This window comes from Tachypleus tridentatus, chromosome 13, assembly GCF_004210375.1.
Source record: "Tachypleus tridentatus isolate NWPU-2018 chromosome 13, ASM421037v1, whole genome shotgun sequence".
NCBI classification, from domain to species: domain Eukaryota; kingdom Metazoa; phylum Arthropoda; class Merostomata; order Xiphosura; family Limulidae; genus Tachypleus; species Tachypleus tridentatus.
Window position 1 is genome coordinate 111,243,275 of NC_134837.1, and position 25,022 is coordinate 111,268,296.

The following is a 25,022-nucleotide window of genomic DNA, read 5'->3' on the forward strand; positions in this document are numbered from 1 at the left end:
AGCAAACGAGTACCACATATTATTATTATGCATATTATTTTATAATCAGTACTTACACTTTTATTTTTAACATTACTTTTTCAACATGTAAAACTTATAAATAAAACCAAACTGTTACTATAAAACAATTTTTAAAAAGCTAAGATAATGTTGGTGTAAGTTGCATACTGCTTAGATTTTTTTTCCTATAATTTCTTAGAACGTTTTTGTTTTTTGTTAAGCATAAAGCGAAACAATGAACAATCTGTGCTGTATCCACCATGGGTATCGAAATCCAATTTCTAACATTGTAATTCTGCAAAAATAGCGCTGTGCTATTGAGGGATGTTAGGATGTTAACAGTGAAATTATACAACTTATATGTATATTTTGCAGTTTGGGGGAGAAATCGAGGGTTGTTTTATGAGGTAATGGTAAAATAGAAATATAAGCTACGGTAGATGGCTGCAGGATTCAGAGATTAAACTGAAGTGCTGTATGCGGGGCCCGGCATGGCCAAGTGTGTTAAGGCGTTCGACTCGTAATCCGAGGGTCGCGGGTTCGAATTCCGGTCGCACTAGACATGCTCGCCCTTTCAGCTGTGGGAGCGTTATAATGTGACGATCAATCCCATTATTCGTTGGTAAAAGAGTAGCCCAAGAGTTGGCGGTGGGTGGTGATGACTAGCTGCCTTCCCTCTAGTCTTGCACTGCTAAATTAGGGACGGCTAGCGCAGATAGCCCTCGAGTAGCTTTGTGCGAAACTCAAAAACAAACATTATTTGGATTTGTACATTCTGTGTATATTATTCAGAAAAGGTAGAAGTAATGAAAGTGGCTAGTGTGTTTTCAATATTCATAAGTATGGTTTTGTGTGTGTCTTTAGTTGTTTTAGGTAAATCTTCATAACTTGTTGATGGTTTTTCCTGCATGAATGATGTTTTCTTGACTACTGCAGCATACGAGTTTGTTTGTGTATTTGTGTTTTCTGGTGCTGGAGTGGTAGTTGGTTTTGATGGTTCGTGAATTTTGTTTGTTTGTGGCTTGTTCGTTTTTGAATTTTTAAGTTCGTATAAATGTGTCTTAACTGATTTGTATTTCTGGTATCCTTTATAGTTTGCCGTATGTTCTTCCCCACAATTACAGCATTTAGGTTTGGGGTTTCGTTTGGTGAAATGTGGTGATTTTCTCCACAGCCTACACAACGCGCAGTTGCTTGGTATGCTGCTGCTACATGTCCAAACCTTTGGCATTGGTAACACTGTATTACAACCACTGATGGTGTTTTTGTTTGTTCTACTGTGTATTTATGATACCACATTGTGATACCATTATTTATTAGCTGGGTTACATCTTGGGTATTTTCTGTAATTACTTTAATTAGAGTAGTTGGTTTTTTAGTTATATTAGAAATTATTCGTTCCACTGAAACGTGTTTTTTATGTTTAGTTCAGTTAATTCATCCTTAATATCTTCTATGTCAATAGAGTGGTGCAACCCCCTGATTACAAAAGATTTGGGTGTTGGCCTAGCTCCAGGTAAGTGTATGATTATGTTTCCTGTTTTAAAAGCGTCTGAAGGCCATTCTTTCAGTAATCTATTTAAGTCAGCGGGTTCCTGTCCTTGAACGAGGACCCCGCCGAGAGACAGACACTTAATGTTAGTAATGTTAATTTTAGGTTTACATCTGAATATTTCCTTTGCTAGTTATGATTGGTTGTAATTTCCTGGTATGCCTTGTATGATAATGGCGTTTTTTGGTAATTTAGATATATTTTTGTGTGAGTTTCTGTGTTTGCTTTTCTTGTTTTTTCTGACTTCTGGTTTTCACTAGTGTGAAGCTTTTGTCTTCAGAAATTGTTTCGTATGATTCCGAATTTGTGTTAGTTTCAATATCCAGAGTGGGATTTTTAGCCTTTACGTTACTAATTGTTAGTTTTTCATTGCCTAACAATGTAGCTTCAGCTTCATTGTCGACAGCAGTAGATTTTATATTTTCTTCAATTACTTTATATATTTTGTTCTTTTTTTCTTCCTATCTTTAAATTGAGTAACATCTACGGGGAGGCTATAGTTTTTAGTTTTTCTTTAGCCAGTTCTATTAATTTTTTTAAATTTATATTTTCATTTGCTGTTAGTCCACCTACATTAGACTTACTTTTTGTTGAACATTGACCTAGGACTTCAATTTTTGACGTCATTGCATCTTTCGGCTTGCAGGTCTTCTTCGGCATTTCGGCCGGTATGGCTCGTAACTTCAAATGGTGAGTAGCCCAGATAGAATTATATGAAGTGATAAGTTCTCGACAAACTTACTCTTCACTAAATTTTCCGTTATAAATTTGCTAAGATCAAAAATACGTCTGCTTTCTTTCACTCTCGCCAACAAACTCCAGGTTACCAAACTGATTTTGGTTTGGTTTGTTTTGAATTTCGCGCAAAGTTACACGAGGGCTATCTGCACTCAAACTGATTTTAAATGACAGTAACCGACAACAAAATACAGTTATAACAATATAACGAAAAGTGTATATGATACAAAACATAGTCGAACAGTTTTGAGTTGTCAGTCATAAAAATAGAGGAACTAAAAAATAACATAAAGAGTAGATGAAATCGAAATGATAAAATTAATAATAATAATCATAAAATAATAAAGGAACCTTACGTTGTATCTATTAATAACTTGACTTCTGGACTGAATTAAAAGTGAATCCCCATGTTTTCTGTCGAGAAAACTATCAAAAACTTTTAAAATTGTAATTGTATAAAGTGTCCCATGGATTGTACTGTGTTTTTTAAGTAATGTTTAGCGATAGCTTCTTTATTATCCAGATTTCCAGTGGCACAAATGTGTTTTCTGAAAGTATCATGTGTTGGACGACTGGATTCATCTGTGTATGTAGCGTAGCGGACACTGTGCACATTAAGTTCATAGACAGTGAGTTTAAGTGTGCAGAACTTCCCTAAGCCATTCGTCTTTTCAAAACAATTTCTTTTTAATAACGACAATACGTGAGTAAATACGTGTATTGTCGTTATTAAAGGCTTAACGAGTGAGCATATCCTTTCAATTTTCTACCAGGTTTTTGTATGATTCTAATATTCAAACCAGATCTTCTAATGATTTTGATGACAGCGAGTAGTTAAAGGTTCATCCACTAAGGGCACAATCAATTATACAGTGTCTTCATCAAGGTAGTTTCTCAGTGGCGGCGCCAGGATATTTTCGTTGAGGGGGAGGCTGAGGTAAACTGTGGAGAGGCTTCCCAAAATGCCATCAATATGAAGTATAGATGGTAAATTATAATAATGTAACTACCAAGGTACATTTCAGAAAGGTGTGCTATTTTGAACTGCGTTTTCAATACAGTTTTCATTGGAAACTCATACTCTGATTAGTAATTCATTATTACAAGTTAGAAATAATCTGTTTATGAAAATATGCGTATATGTAAAAGAAGAAGCTCACCTAAATTCCACCCAAGGTAATACATAATAATAAAGAAAATATAGATTAGCTTAGATTGCACACTTAATATACCATTAAGAGTAAAGCTACAAATCAAAAGAAATATAACATAAAGACATAGTTTACATAGCAGAAACGAATTATCCCATGTGAAGTTAATATACTCTGAGGAAAAGTAAGGTCACTATCAGGCTAACTATCTTTCGTCATGTTGTGTTTATAGTCAATATTACTTCAAAACTATGCGCCTGTTCTGGTGATTGGCAGCAAATGTGTCTATGACAGTATCAATATCGAGTTGTTTTGCCCTCCTGGAGTTTACTGATATAACAGCAATGTTGATGGTGCGGTCGTCACCACTGCTGTTGCGCAAGTATGTCTTGAGAAGCTTCAGATATGAGAAACGTCTCTCATAGGCAGCTGAAGTGACAGGCAGGGTCACAGCGATGCATACAAGTTTGTGGAGATTCATGAAGGCATCCTTGTATGACTCCAGCATGGTCGCAAGCTCCAATGGTGTGGATACTTCCTGCCCCTTGTCTTTCTTCCTGGCAATTAGCCAGTTCAACTGGTGGACCTCCACTGCGAGGTCATCCTTTGCCACACCATAGTTTACTGCCATTCCTAAGAGTGCTTGCTTGTCCAGAAATGTGGAGTGTTTGGGGTTCAATGCAGTTGCACCCATCAAAACACTGCAGGCATGAGAGGAGAATCTTCTATTCAGCTCATTGAGCATCCTGTCTATAATGGCATAGAAGGTGTGTCTCCTGGCATCCAGAACATATCCGTGAAATACTGTTAGAGAAAGTGTTTATCTTTAATCATATAGCTCAAGTACTTAATTAGAGAGTAGTGATAATGTAAAATTAGAGAGCTACTTAGGGAACACAAACACAGCTTTGATAGGGCATGTTGTAAAACTGTGGGCAGCTAATGGAAGTGAGCAGGGGGTGTGGCGTGCGGCTGGCATTTCGATCTCGATCGGCCTGAGCCTGTCCTTAGCCATACGCAGAGTGTACACCATGGTCAGCGGCTTGGTGATCATGCGTTTAAGGCGTTCGAGGCAGGAATTGCACGCTTAAACAAAGCAAACCTGCGGCCTGGATATTGAATGGTCATAGTAGCACCAAAACAAAATGTCTAAATTGCAGTTGATCTTCACAGAAAGGCTGGTTTCTTCATAAGTTTACATTTTTCATACAGGCCAAACTGTGATTGTGATATTGTTTTTATTATCATAAGTGTGACAAGCACCTGTTACAATAATGTAACTACTACATTACATTAAAGTAGGCACTTCTAAATAGCCCAATGACAATTTCAAAGTTTATTCTAGAATTGTTTAGAAATATTATTTAATCAGTTAACATGTAAGGTTATTATCTAATCATAAGTATAACATTAAATGGATTGTTGGTGATATATTTGAACAATACAAAAACAGCATATCAACCTATACCGTCCATCTTAAGATACAAAAACAGTGTGTTTTAAAATAGTATATTAAAACAGATCAAACGTATATACAAACGTTCACTATACAGTTAATTACCATAATTGTATCCTGCTTGTATATACACTATTTGTTAATGATCTAGCCCAGCCTAGTCAGCTTCTATCTTATACATCTCAATACGCTGACAATACAGCTGTCATCTCACCCCCCCCCCCCCCCCACTAACAGCTAACACAGTTCAAGATTTACTGAATAGAGTAACTAATTGTTGTGATGTTGTTCTCAATTCATTTAAATATCTAGGCTTTGATATTTCACAAAAGTCTTAAGAAAAATTACCAAATATTTAAGAAAATTCAATTAAAATTATATGACTCTCATTCACCATAACCTAAATGTTTTCACGATATAGGCAACAAAATTACCAACAATATATGCAACCAGATATTGTGCAGTGCAGTCTCGGAACTATTCAGTTGTCTTTCACGTCTGAACATAAAACATGAGTCTATTTATCGAGTAACATTGATTTTCGATTCAACAAGAATCTTCTACCTCCTGAAAATCGGACATTACAGATATGGTTGCAGAACACATATATACTACTTTTAGTTTCAAAGTTTTTATCAGACCTCTAGTAGGATACAGTTCCGTGATCACGTGTAACTTGCAGGAACACATACATTCACAATTACAAATACTGCAAATTCGAGCTTCAAAACTTGCCATTTACTTACCACTGTACACTACATTTTGTTATATAAAAAACGTGTCACAATTCCTTCTATTAAAACACGAATCATTTAACTAGTCACCAAATACTATAAGAAAGCTAGATCACGCAACTCGCTAATTATGCAGTTTCCTAAACTCGCTTCAACATCTGAGTCGTGATATATATATATATATATACAGTTTGATGTCATTTCATTTGTGATTTTAACCTTCTGTGTAGCTTAAGATCTTCATGATTTTAGCCTCCTGTGTAGCTTAAGATCTCCCTGATTTTAACCTTCTGTGTAGCTTAAGATCTCCCTGATTTTAACCTTCTGTGTAGCTTAAGATCTCCCTGATTTTAACCTCCTGTGTAGCTTAAGATCTCCCTGATTTTAACCTCCTGTGTAGCTTAATATCTCCCTGATTTTAACCTCCTGTGTAGCTTAATATCTCCCTGATTTTAACCTCCTGTGTAGCTTAAGATCTTCATGATTTTAGCCTTCTGTGTGGCTTAAGATCTCCCTGATTTTAACCTTCTGTGTAGCTTAAGATCTCCCTGATTTTAACCTTCTGTGTAGCTTAAGATCTCCCTGATTTTAACCTCCTGTGTAGCTTAAGATCTCCCTGATTTTAACCTCCTGTGTAGCTTAAGATCTCCCCTTTCCAGGTCTACAAGTCTTATCCATAAATATACTTTATACCTTAGGCATTTTTCGAGCAATTATACGGACTACACTAGTGAAGGTGGGTTTTCTCGGGGTATTTCAGTTTTCCCCCACACTCAAATCCTACGGAGTCGGATTTATAGATACTAGTCTTTCTGAAGGACCCTAAATTCAGACAAAATTATTCAAGAAGAGAAGAGAATAGTAATCCAGTCACAGTAAGTAAACTCAGTTCTACACAGTCCAAGACTCTTCAGGCTCTAATGGGCAGTGTCTTGCTTTCGAGCTTCCTCTCATACACTCTTGTGCAAAGTTAATATTTTACGTTATTATTATTATTATTTTCTTCTTACCCTTAAAACATCCTGCGCGTGCGGGGTTAAGAAGGATTGATAAGTTACACGTGCAACTTCTACAACAATGCTATAGAATGGGAACTTAAATGAATCACTTAGTTGTAGTACTTGGCTCAATACCCAAAAATAGATCAGTAGTAAGGCGGATAGGTCTATTCTCTATAATTAGGCGTGTTGCTGAAGTGACATATAAGAGAGACGGAGGTACAAACGTATCATGTAAATATGCTTAAGCAATGGTACACTGTAATCGTACCTATGATTGTGTTATGAATAAAACTTCTACATATTGTGTAGAGATACAGGATTTAAGTTCCATCCAACTAAGGTTAAAATTGTTGTTGTGTGTGAATGTCTGGTTACAGAAATGAAATGAAATAGGAAAAATTTGTGAACTTGTTAGTTAAACCATGAACAATAAAGGTGAAATGGAGAAGACAAAGGGTAATTCTCGATTAAGTATGTACGAATATGCACATATAATATATATATTTATAATACTGTGAACTGCAATACAATATATGTAAAGATAGTGAAATTGTTAGTATTCCACAAAATACTGACTGGTGAAACATTCTAAAGATGAGTGTGATGACACTGTTGAAATGTTAAAGCTTGGGATAATATGAAGATCGAATACAATTAACATTGTTGAATGTATTCAATAAAAAAGGAGTATATGTGTTATGAAGTTAGGTGTAAGGATTGTTTGTTTATTTCTGAATTTCGCGAAAAGCTGCATGAGGACTATGTGCGCTAGCTGCTCCTAATTTAGCAGTGGAACACTAGAGGGAAGGCAGCTAGTCATCATCATCCACTGCTAACTCTTGGGTTACTCTTTTATCAACGACTAGTGGGATGAATGTTACATTATAACATCCCGATGACTGAAAGGATGAGCATGTTTGGTGTGACGGGGACTCAAACCCGTAACCCTCATGTTACAAGTCGAGCGTCCTAACCACCTGGCCATGCCTGGTCGTAGGTGTAAGAAACTCAGTTGAACTTACTAGAGGTGAGAAAACAGTCAGCCTTTGGTTAGTTTCTAAGAAATTAAGTTTGTTTTGTGTTAAGCACAAAGCTACATAATGGGCTATCTCTGCTTTGCCCACCACGGCTATTGAAACCCGGTTTTTAGTGATATAAGTCCTCAGACATACCACTTTACCACTGGGAGCAAGAAATTAAGGGATTAAACTACGTCTAGTCATTAAAAATGGATTGGAGAAAGTGACCACCTTTCTAAGTTCAGCTAATATGAAAGTGTAAGATCCCCTATCGGTATAAAAGGTTATAATCTGATATATTTTAAACTGGCTCAGCGTTTGTTTGAGAAAGGAATATAAAAGACAGGAGTTCAGCAAAAGAAGACTAGAAGATGTTAGAGAGAATGAATAAACTGAAAGAGTCAAATTGAGAAATATGCTACCACTAAGAAACAGAACTACTTCTAAGTCTATGTGTTACTGAATACCTGTAATAAACAACAGTTTCTTACGTTTACATTATCGTGAGTCAGTTTCTAGTGGAAATAAGTACAACCTAAATAAAGTTAATGTAAATAAGAAGGATTTGTTTGTTTTCAAATTTGTGTAGTTTTACACAAGGGCCATTTGTGCTAGCCGTTCTTAATTTAGCAGTGTAAGACTAGAATAAGGGCAGCTAGAGATCCCCACCACCGCCAACAATTAGGCTACTCTTTAACCAACGAACAGTGGAGTTGATCATTATGATGCTCCACGGCTAAAAAGGTTGAACATGTTTGGTGTGACGGGGATTCGATCCCACGACCCTCATATTGGGAGTCGAGTGCCCTAACCACCTGGCCGTACCAGGCCAAATAAGAAGCAAAAGCGAAGTACGAGAATAGCACATCACTAAAAAGGTGCTATATCTTTAATGAACTCTCGCTAAGAATAAAGAATCAGGAATCTCTGAAAAGTTTTAAAATCATCCTAATGCACTCTGGGAAATACTTTTTATCAATGGTTTTGAATTAACTAAAGTTTCTTCTGAACTTGAAATAAAATTCTTGTCATTAGGTGTCAAATAAATATTTTAGATTCATCAATACTGAGCACTGCGTCTACAGAACTTGTTCCTTTGTTAAATCGCTATGTACTTACTCACTGGAAACCTGTTCTGATGTTAGAGTTTTCTTTGCCTTGTTTAAAATACAATATTTTCTGTGCTTATCGAACATTCTTCTTGAAGCGTCGTTCGTACAAGATATGTGGAAATCTGATTTTTAAGTTAAGTCTTTTTGAGTATACAAAATTTGTCTACAAAATTTACCTAACAACTACTTTTGGTTTGCTTGATAATTTTAATTTTTGTTGCTGGAAAGTGTAAACTTTATCACGAGTTTTTAAAATTCTTTGTTTGAAGAGAAAGATAAACATGAACAATTTCAAGACAGTTAGAGTTTGTATGTACACAGTCATGTTCGTGAAGATGTACACAGATATATGTTTCCAGATTTATATAGTTTTATGTTTTTATATCGTTAAAACTATTAAGATTATACGTTTTGACTATCTTACCAAACACATTTTTCAACTTGTCAATTAAGACATCATCGAATTTGTGCCACTCAAATCATCCAGTACACGTGCAGTCAATAAACTCTTTAAATATTGGACTAAACAGTAAAAAAAAACAACAACTGTACTTTAAAGTATTCAATGAGCAACTGTTTCAGCTCGACTTGTTATTCAGTTATGATGCTAGGTTTGATTTCTCAGAAGATGGAAAATTGCGATTGCTACAGAAAAAAATCTGTATAAAGTTAGTGGTGATGACGTGGCACTGAGGTTAGTTGGGCGAGAGGGAAGATATGTGATGGTTTTCTTTGCTAAAAGCTGCTTTACTAACGTTTGGTATGCAAGACTTGCCGGATTCGATCACGAAGGATGAAAAGTCTAGTTGTACATAGTCTTCGTTAAGATAAGAAAAATATATATATATGAGAGACACAGTTATGCTTCATAAAGGTAAGAAGGAAGGATATGTCACAATTTATGCTTCCATGAGAGTTTGACGATATGTTTCCGAATTTGAGAACGATTTTTAACACATCACTCAAAAAGCCTTTGTATTTCTTTTCTATCATCAAAAGATAAAATTCGTGTATGTTCGAGAAAAGTCACCATGGAAACAATTTTGGAAATAAAAAGTATTTTGCGGCGTAACGAAACAAACTGAGGAGAGTTTGTCTGTATTAACTTCTCTTGCTTATTGAGTCATGTGTTGTGATGCTCAATAACCAATCTATAGTTTACATTGCTTTTTGTGTCAACTATTAAATGGTTAATCGAAGGCATCGTAAACTGTAGATTAGTTAATAAGTAGCACAGCACATGGAACATTTTTAACGGGAAACACATGATGGACTTCCGTAATTTTAGATAAAGAACAGTTCATATCAGCAGATAGGTTTTATTTTATGTTTAGTAACTCAACTGTGACGATGTTAGGGGGTCTTCTTGTACTTGCCTTCAGGTCATTTGAAACAGGAAATCACGAAAAGCTTCTTCAAAATTATCTCTCTTAAACACGCCTTTATTTTCTTAATTTCAAATAGTAAATTAAGTTTCAATTTTTCATCTTAATAATAATGTTAAGGTAACTCATAGATCAGAACTAAAAGGTATAACTAACAAATTCATGTATGCATACAGTATAATAAATTGATTTAATAATAGAATAAAAGAATGGGTAATATTATCTAATGGCGTCCTTTATACAGTTTTTGCTTTCTTAACGTGTATTCTTCGCTTGTAATAAATAACACCAATAATATTCAAAAATATTTTAAACATTACAGCCAGTAATCATGGCAACACACAGATATATGACATAAAAGTATTATACCTCATAAGTATAAGAAATACAAACATTAAAATATGACTGTTCATTAAAATAAGAAATTAAATACATTAGATACAGAAAGTTATGTTTTCTAAAGATAAAAAGGATAAATATGTGATGTTTGACAGAACTGATGATTTTTTCGGGCCCGACATAGCCAAGTGGTTAAGGCAATAGACTCGTGTTTCGAGGGGTGCGGGTTCGATTCTTCGTCACACTAAATATTCTGGCCCTTTCAGGCGTGGGAGTGTTATAATGTGACTTTCAATCCCACTATTCGTTGGTAAAAGAGTAGCCCTTTAGTCTTACACTGCTAAATTAGGAACGGGTAGAGCGGATAGCCCTCGTGTACTTTTGCGCAAAATTCAAAACAAACAAACAATTATTTTCGAGTACCAATACAGGTAAGTAGTAAGACCAGAACTCTGGTCGAACGCGGGAAGGGGGAGGGAGAAGGTGATGTGATCAAAATTTACAAGGTCATAGTTCCATTTCTTGCCAGGAATGTGTTGCAAGTTCACAATGACAGGCGGCCATGACGGTTGATTAGGTTACAAAGTGAAGAACGTGTTTCTACATATCGTAGTTCTTAAAGTTGTCACAAGGGACATATTGCTGCTGGCATATTGAATGTTTAGATAATAGTACCACTAGTTCAAAATATGTCTCAGCAAAAATTTATTAACTCAGTTATATTATTATAATAAAAATCTGGACAAAATAATTATTGTAATAATTTATTTTCTCACGTTAAAGATTTTGCAATCTGATCTACGTTAAAATGCACATTTATTAAGGATGTATTTAGATGAAAAAGTTTTACAACAAAATCGTGAACAAATATATAATTAGTATCTTTATATGACCCAAATTTAGATAGGAGTTTTCATTCAATAACAATAAGCATAATGTGTATAATACTGTATACACACAGTGCTACTTGTATATAATACTGTATACACACAGTGCTACTTGTATATAATACTGTATACTTGTATATAATACTGTACAGTGCTACTTGTATATAATACTGTATACACACAGTGCTACTTGTATATAATACTGTATACACACAGTGCTACTTGTATATAATACTGTATACACACAGTGCTACTTGTATATAATACTGTATACACACAGTGCTACTTGTATATAATACTGTATACACACAGTGCTACTTGCAGTACTTTTTAGTTATAAGTCCACTGTTCACAGTTTTCTTATATTGAGAGTATGTATAGGCAATTCTAATGGATCAAAATATTCTCCTTTATCATTTCTACCAAAATAATAACAGACCCTGTGGCTACCAAATTTATGACTAGGATCCAGGTTGATGGTGTATAACTTTGTTGATTATTGGCAAATCCTCTCCCACACTTTTTTTGTACATAAATCCTGCAAGATTATTGAATACATTTCTATACATACATTGTTATATATCTGTTATGATGTTTTTATACTGACCTATTTCTAAAATTTACTGAAATTCTGCATATTCTAGAACATTTATAGTGTTAGGTAAAACATCACCAAAATATATTTTTGGTTGTAAGTTTCCCTGTTTTAACAAGTTAAAATGAGAATCTCCAGCAGAGAGATCTGATGTAAGATCAAAGGCGAATATTGTACATACTCACAAGTATTCATCATGTCCTATATCAATTACTTGATCTTGAAATTATTTTCTAGTTCCACTCAATAACGTTTCATAGCTTGGTGCATACAGCTCAGCTTCAAAATCTGGCTGTAAAGGTCTTGTGGATAACTGTTTCCAATCCATTTTTATTGCAATGAGATTGTATGGATATTTTATTCTAATATCCTTAATTGCATCATTATCAACACATCCTATAGCAAGACGTTTAAGTACCTGACATGAAAAAGCATTATCAATAGGTACTTGTAAGTTTCTCTGAGGAATTAAGAAAAAAATTACACATTATATATATTTCAAAGGATATTTAGGTGTTTCTTTTTGAATTGCATTGGCATATGATAGAACGATTGATAAGCTGATCTCGACTTTTCTATCTAGATAAAAACATATTGTAGTACAATTTTGAATCCACATTCATAGTTTGACTTAGTACAAAATGAATTTTTACTTCTTATGAGCCAGAGTTCTGAACTTACACTTACAACAGGTGTACATCTACTTGAGAAAGCAGAAAATGAAGTAACAAGTTTACATTTGCAAAGGTATCTTCATTCTTTTTTTTATATTAGTACCATGAGACTTGAAGATCTTTGTCTTTACATGAAGATATGATTAGGCTGGATCTAAATATTCATCTCCTGATACTGGTATAAAAAAAATCAATAGGTCCTCTGTCAGTTATTAAGGATAGAAGACAATATTCGATTCATTTTCCTTCTTCCATCATTGTTTGTATGTAAGAGGGAGAAAATAAGTCTGGCTCAAATTTTGTAAACAGACAGAACTTTTCTGTGGTAGAAGAGTCATGATTACTTGTTGAAAAGGACCCAGTCAATGTTCTTTGTCTCTTAGCTTTAGATATTCTGAACATGGGAACTTTATATTTCGTTTTTTATTATGTAAATTTTTCCAACCAGATTCTGAGCTCCTTGTATTACTCGTCGTTTTCCAGCATTCTTGAAACGTTTTCCATGTTCAACATGATGATTTAACTGCCTGAACATGATGATTTAACTGCCTGTTTTCCTAAGGCTAATGCTTCTTTTTTCAGAAATGTTATAGCAGAACGAAATAGGTTGTTTAAAGGTCTCGAAATCCGTGCTTCTATGGCTATTGTCTACTAGCATAATAAGATAAATCGTTTTCCACGTGATAAACATAATATACGCCAGAAGTGTTTGGTTCTAGATTGTGAGGAACTTTCATGATTGTGAAGGCGGAGCATTATGATTACTTTTCCTTATTCAAATGAGATAGGTCGACCAATGTCGTCCTTTATATCGATCTCTATAGTCTGAACATTTTGTTTGGGCACCATGTGTAAAGGTTTCAGTGATCATGTCTCCATCCAGTCCCTTAACTTCAACTATTTCGTTTCAATGGTATTTCATTTTTTCCTGTAATAGCACTCTAGGAGTTCACTGTTGTTGGATTTACTTTGTCAGATTTAGTGATCTGGACACAGTGCTGAGGTTCACCTGTATGTCAGCTTATCCTTACATTCAACTTCTTTGACAGATTCATTTTTAAACCTCCTGTAATTAAGGCAAGGTAAGTCATCACTACATGACTATTTTTGTTCTGCAGAAGTTGTTATTAATAGTTATATAGCTCTGAACAGATGTTTCCACTTCCAAGTTATTTTCTTTTACAAGTCAATACTTACTGTTTTGAGAAGTGGTTTATTCGTTAATTCACAGACATAATAACTCATATTTCTTTGAATTTTCCTTCAGACTTTGAAGAGGAATACTTGTATCAGGTTTGTGGGTAGCCCACAGGTTTAGTCGTTTATTTATATTTTGGGTCGGGCTATTGCGAACAGGTTGCGCAGGCGACCAGCACAAGGAGATTTACGTGAGGAATAAACAACTCATATAGAAATAACTAATTACAAACCAAATAACTTTTCCATTTATTCACTATTAAACGGCTCATTTATATCGAAACTCTCAAGGCTGATAGCACTACTTCTAAATCATTGAGTTCAACTCATTCGTTTTTAGTCTCGATGTTCGACAATAAGACTCTCTATTACCTTCATTGACATAGATGCAACGTTAGTTAGGTTATCAATAAAGTGAACAAGAAAAATTCACTTGGTCATAATCCGTATAACTGCACTAACAATCCTTCTAAGACATTTTTCAGTAGCTCCACTATAACCATTATTAAATCTACCATTTCTTCAGTACAACTAACGTTTTTTACTTTCTTTTCTTGATACATTATACATTAACTATTAATGAGTAATGTATTTCAGTCAGTGCTTCCTTCATAGATACTATAGGGTCTTAATTGTACAGAAAATCGTCTGACCATTTGAAATACCTGTGGTACTTCTTCTGCTTTCAGATAGCAGAAAGAGAATAAGTAGCAGAAAGACTGTCAGAATGTAGCAGAGCACTCTGCACACAGATCTGATTTCTGTGAACATTAATCGCTTTTTGGATCCTTAACACTGATTATAAATTTGCATCTCATTTTAATCTTTAGACTTACAGCGTCTTAGACACAAAGTTAGATGTCTGCTCTCTGGTAACAACTATAGTAACTGAATATATAATCAAATATCAAATAAACGAACAGGAATATAGTGTAAAAAGGTTTGCAATAAACCCCTGTTTAGTTACTCTGAGCAATCTTTGTTATTGAATAACCATGGTATTGGAGAATATGTGGACAAGTTGTGACTATTGTTAGCTGATAATTTGAGAACTTGGTTAGTTTATATAGAGTTGACTTGCTATAATTAATGAAACTAGATTGATAAATTTGAACTGTTGTTGTTGGTTGATACATAAGGAAGGAAGTACAGCTTTCTTTATATATTAAATATGTAAAAAGAGAAAAAGATTTCTTGCACAGAATTTTCTGCTGTCAAGAGATTACTCTGTCTTGAATAAAGAACACTTTCAATACAGTTGGTGCCCAAAGTACTATTAGTGAGACTCAGGGCACTTCATATTATAGTTGTACAGTCACATGAGAATGGGGCCCAAGTATGGCCTAGTTATTAGTGTATTAGACAAAGAATTTGACAGTCAGGAGTTCGAGATTTATTGTATTGCTATCACATATATTTTGCAGTTTCACGTGAGGGTTTGTTATATTATCAAAGTAAATCACACTATTCGGTTAAGGATAGCCACTTTAGTCGGTAGGTGCTACTGACAAATTGCTCTTTGTTCTCTGGGCTACAGTTCGATGGCTCGGCATGGGCAGGTGGGTTAAGGCGTTCGACTCGTAATCTAAGGGTCACGGGTTCGAGTCCCCGTCGCACCAAACATGCTCGCCCTTTCAGCCGTGGGGTCTTTATAATGTTAAGGTTAATCCCACTATTCGTTGGTAAAAGAGTAGCCCAATAGTTGGCGGTGGGTGGTGATGACTAGCTGCCTTCCCTCTAGTCTTACACTGCTAAATTAGGGACGGCTAGCGCAGATAGCTCTCGTGTAGCTTTGCGCCAAATTCCAAAACAAACAAACAAACAATACAATTCAATATTAGGGATGGCTCTAGCTGAACCAATAGGATGGGGAGAGACTCTGACCTGGCTGTTTAACCGAAAGCGCAGGTAAAGCATTGTTCAGGTGAATTATCGAAAAAAAATAGAGCTCCTATACCTTAGAACAAGAAGTATTCAAGATAGTTTGTAGTTTGTTTAACTTATGACACAAGCTTTTAAGTGTGAATCTTAGACGTCGATATTCCTGATTTTATTTATTAGATTATACAGGGTGGCCCGTAGGTTCTTACTTATCCATATGTTATTATGTTATATTCAATTACGCATGTATTATAAATTTGTTTCTTTTTTTCAGAGAAATATGGCCGATGTAAGCCTATTTACACTTGAAGAATGTATTGTGACAAGTACGTCGCATAATATTATGCAGCGAGAATGAGGGACAGCACACAGATACACTGGATACATAAGATATATGGATGGGTAGGGACTTACGGGCCACCCTGTAGAGGCGTCATATAAGAATTTATTTTAACTGGAAGATAATAATAAAAACACAGTTATCTATATACACATTAATCTATACGTATAAAAAAAAACGTATTTGTAAATATACACATTGAAGTTATGAGTGAAGCAAAGTCATGACATGAAGTATGAGTTGTATTAGATGTATGGAGCCAGAAGTAAGCAAACATGACCTTCACTAAATTTCGACAACAACTGTAATACGTACCCAATAGTTATATAAAGTACATGAATAAATAAATTTTGTTTTAGCTGCTGTTAGCCTCAGTGACGTAAAATCCTTTCGTAGATGTTAAACCAGATAAAACAAACATAATAAGAAAATACATCTAAATGCTACTCCTTTTGAGTACATTAGAAGAATACAGTCCAGATATTGAGTAGTTGTTCTTGGAATTTCTTAAGTGAGAACTACACAACTGACACCCTTTTGTTTGCATCAACTGCTGTGATGGAATAAATCTAGAGAAGTGTTATTGCAGCGCATTTTGTTGTTAAACATGGATAACCACAAATTGTCTAGATTTCATGATCGAAACAGAGAACAAATTCTGTAAATTTATCGATAACAGAATAAGGAACTGGTAGTCTTTGCTGGTTAGATTTATAGGAAAATATATTTCAAATTAACATTTAAGCTTTAAATCATACTCTTATTGTTTTCTTTTGCGCATGAATATGTAATTTGAAAAACGTTGTTTGTCATGTTCAGTTATTTTGGTCCTCACTAGGAATCTTATAACAATCACTCAAATAATTTTTTTCAAATTCTTTAACATATTTCACATCTATAGAAACATACGAACGTTTTAAGTACATGATGTTTTGATATGTATACTCTTCAAAAAAAAGAAACGCAAAAGGCAAAATATGAGACAAATTGTTAACAAGTTTATTCTGCTGAACATCCAAAGTTTGCAAAGGCGAAGTCCACGCTCACTAGGTGAAGTTTAACGTCACTCAACGTCAATAACGAGTATGCCCCGTGAGCATCAATAACTGCTTGGCATCTCCTGCCCATGGAAGCGATGAAATGACGAATCACATCCTGTGGAATGGCTGTCCACTTAGCCTGCAAAGCTGCTGCAGCAAGCTGAGGTAGAGTCTGCGGTTGAGGTTGTCGCCGTCGCAGACGCTGGTCCAACTCGTCCCAAAGATGTTCGATGGGGTTTAAATCTGGTGATCTGGAGGGCCAGGGAAGAACGTTGATGTTGTGGTGTCTCAAGAAGACAGTGGTGAGTCGGGCTGTGTGAGGACGGGCATTGTCATATTGAAAAACGTCGTTGACGTTCACCATGATGGGTTGCACATGGGTCTAAGAATCTCGTCGACGTATCGTTGAGCCGTAAGATTCCCTCGAATGTGCAAAAGGTCTGTTCTGGCATTGTAGGCGATGACAGCCCACATCATGACGCTGCCACCACCAAATCTGTCAACATCCTGCACACAGTTTGCTGCAAAACGTTCACCTCGGCGACGGTAAACACGGGTCCTTCCATCCTTCCTACGAAGCATAAAACGTGATTCATCGCTGAACCAAACATGCCTCCATCGTCGATGAGGCCATACCCGATGTGCCCGAGTCCACTGCAGCCGTGCTTGACGATGTTGCTGGGTGAGGATGACGCCTCTGACTGGACGTCGAGGTCGGATTCCTGCATCTCGTAGACGGTTGCGTACGGTCTGATCGGAAATCCTACGCAGCCCTGGTATGGTTGAGGTAGTAGACGTCGCAGTGATGGTTTTATCCCGAAGGTGACGTAACCGGATGTTGCGATCGTGTGCGGGCGTGGCCAGATCGTGGACGGTCACGAGTTGATCCATGTTGTTGGTGACGATTCCATAGCCTTGTGATGGTGCTTGGGTGGACATTCACAGCTCTGGCAACATCTGATCGAGATTCGCCTGCTTCCAAGCCACTAATAGCGTTGTTGCGTTGTGCTTCAGTCAGTCTTGGCGTAACTGTATTGCGTGTCGGTGGCTTAACACTGAGCTATGGAAACCGAGAACCCGTCACTTTTATAGGGATATTGCACATGTTGCACTTGCAGAAGATGCAGATCTCTCAAACAAATTTATTGGACACGCATGCGTTTTGGCGAAATATTCGATGTTTTCCTCCGTTTTCAAAGTGCACAACTTTTATTGTCATTTTGGTCTGACAATCAGTGCTTTAACGCGTGTAACATCACATACTCTGAGCTTGTAACGTTATTACATATATTTCTCTTTAAAATAACAAAAATATCTATTTTGCGTTTCTTGTTTTGAAGAGTATATTTTGTCACACAGCAATTTTATAATTATGTACTGTGCGAGTAAAACATGTCTCAAAATACCAATATAATATGTACTCCACCACCCGGTCTTATTTACTCTTGTCCAGAATTACTGTTGAAGGCTGAAATGAGTTTTATAGTTGCCGTCTTTTTAAAATAAGATATTGTTAATTATTAAATTTCATACTGGCTGTTGAGTTTGATAAGTTTTATTTCCTGAAGAAGGATCAGAGGCTACCTATGACGAAATAAAAACAAATGTTCTCTCTAAAAGGATTGTTCTTTTTTTTTTTTGTACCTATATTCGTTAGTAAGAGAGTAAATAATGAAACCACAAACGAAACTTGGTGTTTTGTAAATCTGTGTTTATGCTGTACAATGTGAATCAGTAGTTACTTTACCATTTTGTAACAAGTTGAATCTATAAAATGTGACTGAAAATGTAAAATCTGCTGAAGAAAAAACTGTCTGTTTAAAAATTCCAAAGCAAAAATTCTGTAGAGCAACACGTGATGAGAAGCTTACTGTTGTCTGAACGAGAAAAAGCTTTTTCTAATATTCCTTTTATTAAATCTGAATGTTGTAAAATTTTCATAAAGGGTAATAGCTAATATTTTACAAACAAATAAAATTTGGATTGAACTCCAAAGACACATATTTGTTTCGTTTTTCATCAGTAGAAAACGCCGATGATGTTCATGGGAGGATTGTCGGTAGCAATAGCAATAGAAAACTGCAATCTTCACCCATTTTCAATATTAAAAAGGTCAAAATTGGGGTAATTAACACTATTATAGCAAGAATATCGGCGTAGTTTCTTTTTAGGTATAAAATATTTCGAACCAGTGAACTTTAGATTAATTTTTTGGACTATAACTAAGTTTATCAGGATTAAAAGAAGCAACTACGTTTTTAGCTACTTTAATATGCTGAAGTAAAAAATACTGTTGTTATTTATATTCAGAACGTTAATAATTATATGTTACAGAACAACCCTTTTTTAAAAAAAGTGTTCCAATTGGCAGCTGAACTGGTTTACTCTACATAAATAAATCGGCTATCATGTTTTAATGGTAAACCACATACACACACACAACTTATTTTTACCTTCTTTTAGTATTTTGTTTTTTTAAGTTCGGGGAGTAAACTTTAAGAATGCTGGGTAACAAATCTCACCTTGGAAAAAAGAAATCGTTTCTTTCTATTGATTCTGGTTAGTTACCACGTGTGACTAAAACAACGTAGTCAAGTGTGAGATCATAAAACAACAGAACATTAATAATATATTACATCGCTAGATGGCGACAATACCAACAGTGAAAAAGAAAGGGGTATATTGCAGGAACATTGGAAGAAATTGAAAAGTAATTTTTTATCAGCTTCGGTGTTTATTGTTTCCTAACTTTAAGATAACGATAATATAAAATAAGCATAAATGTTAAACAAATGTTAAATTTCGCTTTAATCACTTGAGAAATTGAAATAAAAACTGACTTGAAGTAGCCCCATATCTAAATTTAAAACACGGTGTTGTTTAAATACAAAGTAAAATATCTTACACTACTTAACAAAGCTATATGAGGACGAGTGTGTATTTATTTTACAGCAAACCCACGTCAGGTTATCTGCTGTATTAACTGAGAGGATCAAGACGAATAGAAACTACAGTTTGAGTAAAATGTATAATATTGTTGATAGCAATGTCACCGAGTAGAGTTCAGTCTAGTCCACGTAGATAGCTTCAAATATTATCACAACGTGTGTTTGTATGTGTAACCATAATTTTAACTTAGTTGTCCTCCACTTTTTAAACGTAAAGCTGTATTGGATGACCTTTTTTATCACCGACTTAGCTTAGCTAATGATATTTCATAATGCTTCAAATCGTAGTACTATTTTATTTTATGTTATAATTTTAACGCAGTTCAAGTACAAATATTAAATATTCTATGTCTTTTACTATCCTTATAAGTAATACAGATAGCTATTCTTAACTGTCACAATCAATACTGCGTATTACATCACCACTCAGCATACCCTACGCTGTCAGCTGTGGAAGAAGTGGTACCCTGACAGGCACAGCATTTAGCATTGTTCTCATAGGACTGTACGAACAGTGGTATTATCAAATGTTCGCTTTCCTATTTATACCACATTGACAACGTTCTTTAAGTAAAGAAAAATGTAATTTTTAAAACAAATACTAGTAAAATATTAATCTGAACCACATTTTTGTGGTAGAAGTCACTTTGTATATGAATCACACGTTTGTTCCAGAAGTCACTTTGCAGTTTTATTTTAATTCATTAGAGATACGCATGAAGAGTAATTTACTAAGATTATTACAAAACTTTGTTATCCAAACCTCTCAATATCTACAAGTTACTCTATCAAATAAGTACTTCATTGTATCGTGTGTTGGAGTTAGTGAATATTGTTATTGTAAGTATTTATGTTTATCATGGAAATAAATATATTTCAGGCTTAATTAACGCTTTTGAACAATCTAATTACAGATATTCATAAATGTTTTAAAAACTTGAATGTCAAAAATGTCATTAAGACTATACCTCTACCTATTCACGCCTATATCAGAAACATTATTATTAAAAATTCAAAGTCCTTTATATATTGTAAATATCTGGTCGATTCAGCAACATGAATATTCCAAACGTAAATATCAGAAGCGGATACTGTTGCTGAAGTCTGTGTTTTAACACGATCTTTGACGAAAATCAACACTCTCTAAATATTTTTTATGTAGAAGAGTCAAACTCTATTCTTTTGTTAAGTACTAAACAAGATGATTATCGCATAGTTTTTCCAGCTTATTCAGTATAATATTATTTTCGTAGTCATGCAAAGAGTGGTGTAATAAGCTATACATGTCGAAACGTGACATTATATAGTCAGTGCAACAACAATGAGCTTCCCTAAGGTAAAATTATAACATTTATTATTCAAGAGCATGTTATTAAGATTTATTACCCGTTGCAAAAATGTTTTCCTACCAGGAGAGCTCCATGGAAAACAGTAAACTAGCTAACTTGAAAGTTTATTTTATTTAAGATTGTTTTTTGTTTCCGAAGTTGACCTATATTTTATCAGTAACAAATATTTAACTAACTGAATCAGGAACTAATCTTAGTTTTAAGATTTCTTTATTTTTTCTTTGTTCAAAGTGATTTCAGAGTTCGGTGGGTTGAAATTTAAAATGTTGTGAACTAAATTCACTTATTTCTTTAATATATTACATCAATTGGTAATTTATATCTCTATACATCTGCAACACTGTATTAAGATTTATGTAATTAGGAGAATCATATCTCTCAAGCATCAAAGTCTGGGTTTAAAAAGATAACACAATTTTTCCAGTTGATAAAATGTGTATAACTACGGCGCTTTTACTTCAGATTTAAAACATATCAAAGAAATAGATCTGTCAAAACCTGTGAAATGTGTTTGAAACTGAAAAATAGAGCATTATATACACAGAGTTGTAATATTATTATTCCAAATCTGTCTGGATTACCCACGTCCTTCTTGGCTACTCCCATACAAAAACATCAATGAGTCTATATTCTTAAGGTGTCATTTGAACAGCCAGTAGATAGACATAGTATATTCGAATGTAATTTATCTTTTTAGGTGGTACTATAGAAGAATGACTTGAAGCAATAGAAAACAATGGCAAATAAAATTTAACCACTCCCTTGACCAAGTTCTATAGTTAAAATTATATATATATATAATTATTACGCGACCTTCAGATTACGAATCGAGTGCCTTATCCACCTGGCCATGCCAGGCCTGCTACATTAGTAACAACAATGTTTTTGGATAATTATATCTGTCATAGGTCAAATATTAAAAAAGATTTTAAGAAGTTTCAATGTTGTGGAACTAAAGTTAAATTTTAAATTAATTTTATTTGTCACACACAAAAGCTAGTATTGGTATAAATAACACAATATCATGTTTAACACTTAATAGAAAGAGGAAACCACACTTTTGGAAAAATTATTTTCTGAAAATACTTTTACAAAAATTATAGTTTTTTGCACATTCACGTAAAGACAACGTTGAACTGAAAAGTACCTCATTTACTCGTCAGTTTTCTCCCAGGTAAATTCATCACTACCACCATATAACAGTAATTAACACTTAATAATGCTTGAACATTTTTACAATACTGATATATGTTGCTGTTACCAGAAACTGTATTTCTAAACAACATATAGCATGGTTTCAAGTCCTATCAAAAAATAATTATCTTTGAGCTCGTTATATAAAATTGTTGAAAAACCAATTCAAAATTCTAACGCTTCCACCAGCATCAATCGTGTATTACATTTAATAGCATTATTTAGATTTCGACTTATTTTCATTTTGTATCTCTGTTGATTATCAATAACGTCATTATAAGTCTTAACAGGGACTCTCAGGCCATTAAACGTCTTACAGTGCCTCTGATTTTATAAAAACTAATTGCTTTAAGTAGGTGTTGTTAACTTACAGCGTTATCATTATATTAAAGCTTTCAGAGTTTATAAATTTACTTTACTTTTGAAAATATTTTGTCGAACCAATAATTGAAGCTTTTGTGAAACTTCATACTCACAGAGTTGAAGAACATAAAGACAACTATAAGTTTCAAAAACATTTCATTGTTATGGCCACGGTTTTGTTAGCAATTGAATCATGATATATGCATTGAACTAGCTTCTAAACAGATATATATGGACTCGAAGTAACTGGAAGTGAGGAGGAACTTACATTAATTTGGTATTTTAGAACTTTGTCTCTTTTATACTTTTATTTATTTCTAAAATTTCCAGGTTATTTAAAAATCTTAATCGAATAAAATTTCTGGTTAGTTTTCTTAAGATGGGAACAAAAAATTGAATTTATTTTCCACAAACATACACACACACACCACTGCAGTCTTGATATGTTAATTTATAAACACCACTATGAGTGTAGTTTTTTTAGATTTTGTGCCTGTTGTTATACAACGATTTGCTCAAATTCTTTGTACAGTAAAACGCCAGTATATTGACAATATTTTATATTTTGCAAGGTTTTCCAACGTATCTTACCGAACACCATTTCTTTTTGTCTTTTGTTATCTTTTGATACAGTGCGTGGCTCTACGATTATAATTTAAGGGCCTTTAGTTTCTAAGCAACAACACGTAGATTACATTAGCTGTATAATCATTACTGACAGCAATTCGTTTCTTGATTTTAATTCAGTTGCATAATATTCAGGTGACAAGTGTACAGTCATAAGCCAATGTAAGAAACTAAGGACAACGGCAGTTTTGTGAGAATACTGAATCTCGTGAGAAAATATATAATTTGGTAGCATTATAAGTTACTTTTCTAAAATGTTGATAGAATGTATGCCTTTACTTATGCCAATAAATTAATTCTAAAACTCAATATTTCCGTTTCCCACAGATACCACAGTGATTTTAATAATTTTTTATGAACTTAGAAGAGTCACAAAATTATAAATTTGACGTTTCCAGCTGGTCAACATATATGATGAAGATTAGTCAGAAGTACCCGAGACAGTATTGGTAGTTTGTGAAGATATCCAAGATGTGTCTGATACGTTGGTTTGGAAGCAGCTCATTATAGTAAAGTAGAAAATAACGTTAAGGACAACTGATTATGTATAATCAGTGATTTGACGGAGAACAGCACAGTGCCAGGCAACTTTTACGTTAACGTCATGTTTAGAAAAGATGTTGCTGTGGGCCTGTGAATCGTCAGAGTATCCACATATTCTGATAACACGGAGCTGAAGGAAGTATTAAGGGTTGTATTCATGTTCATCCAATAAGGAATCGTATTCAAGTGAAACAGTGCTGCACCTAGTGTGTGGATCATCATAGTTTGAATGCATACACACAGAATGTTCAAGAAAAAACCGGGTTTGATCTGGAAAGTAAAAACAAGATAAATTAGGAATTTTATAATTTTATCATTATAAAGGCTTCAAAAGACAAATAAAGTACATTAAATATTTAGAATTATGGAAGACAGATTAAAAACTGCTATAAAAGACAAAAACATTATTTTCTAATAAAGAAGTTCAGAAAGATACTCTGGATTAGTATTTATTCGGAATTCTATTATCTTAAAATTATATTTTCAGAAGTCTTTTGAGACGTAAGTGAAATGATTATTCTAAAATTTAGTGGGTTAAGCAAATACATTCGATAGATTAAATTTTTATTATTTTATTTCTAATTAAGAACAAGCACAAAGAAATAATAATAATAGCATTATTATAACATTCAAATTCATGGCTATACACTACAGACGACAGTAAGAGAAATAAAATATGTTTTCACTAGTTAGTCTATGCGTATACAGCTTTAATAGAAATTAATTACGTTTCCTTATAAGCTAGTTCTTACCAGTCCAGTCGATTGTGAAAAGTTTGGAATCTACGTACGATATTTTGCTATATCTATATCACATTCGTGACTTGATAAAAATTGCTTACTTATTTTTACTGATAACTTTAACAAATGAATAAATAAATAAAGTAACTGAAAACCT

At 34.2% G+C, this 25,022-nt stretch overlaps 1 protein-coding gene across 1 annotated transcript in view; it reads right to left on the bottom strand.

Moving 5' to 3' along the window:
• Positions 1–21,402: 21,402 nt before the first annotated feature.
• LOC143238209 (Na(+)/citrate cotransporter-like) overlaps positions 21,403–25,022 on the bottom strand; it is a 33,783-nt gene continuing 30,163 nt past the window's right edge. The window contains exon 13 of the mRNA XM_076478242.1: positions 21,403–24,395. Within this exon, the coding sequence (XP_076334357.1) occupies positions 24,174–24,395 (222 nt within the window). The 3' untranslated portion in view covers positions 21,403–24,173. The remainder of the gene's footprint in view (positions 24,396–25,022) is intronic.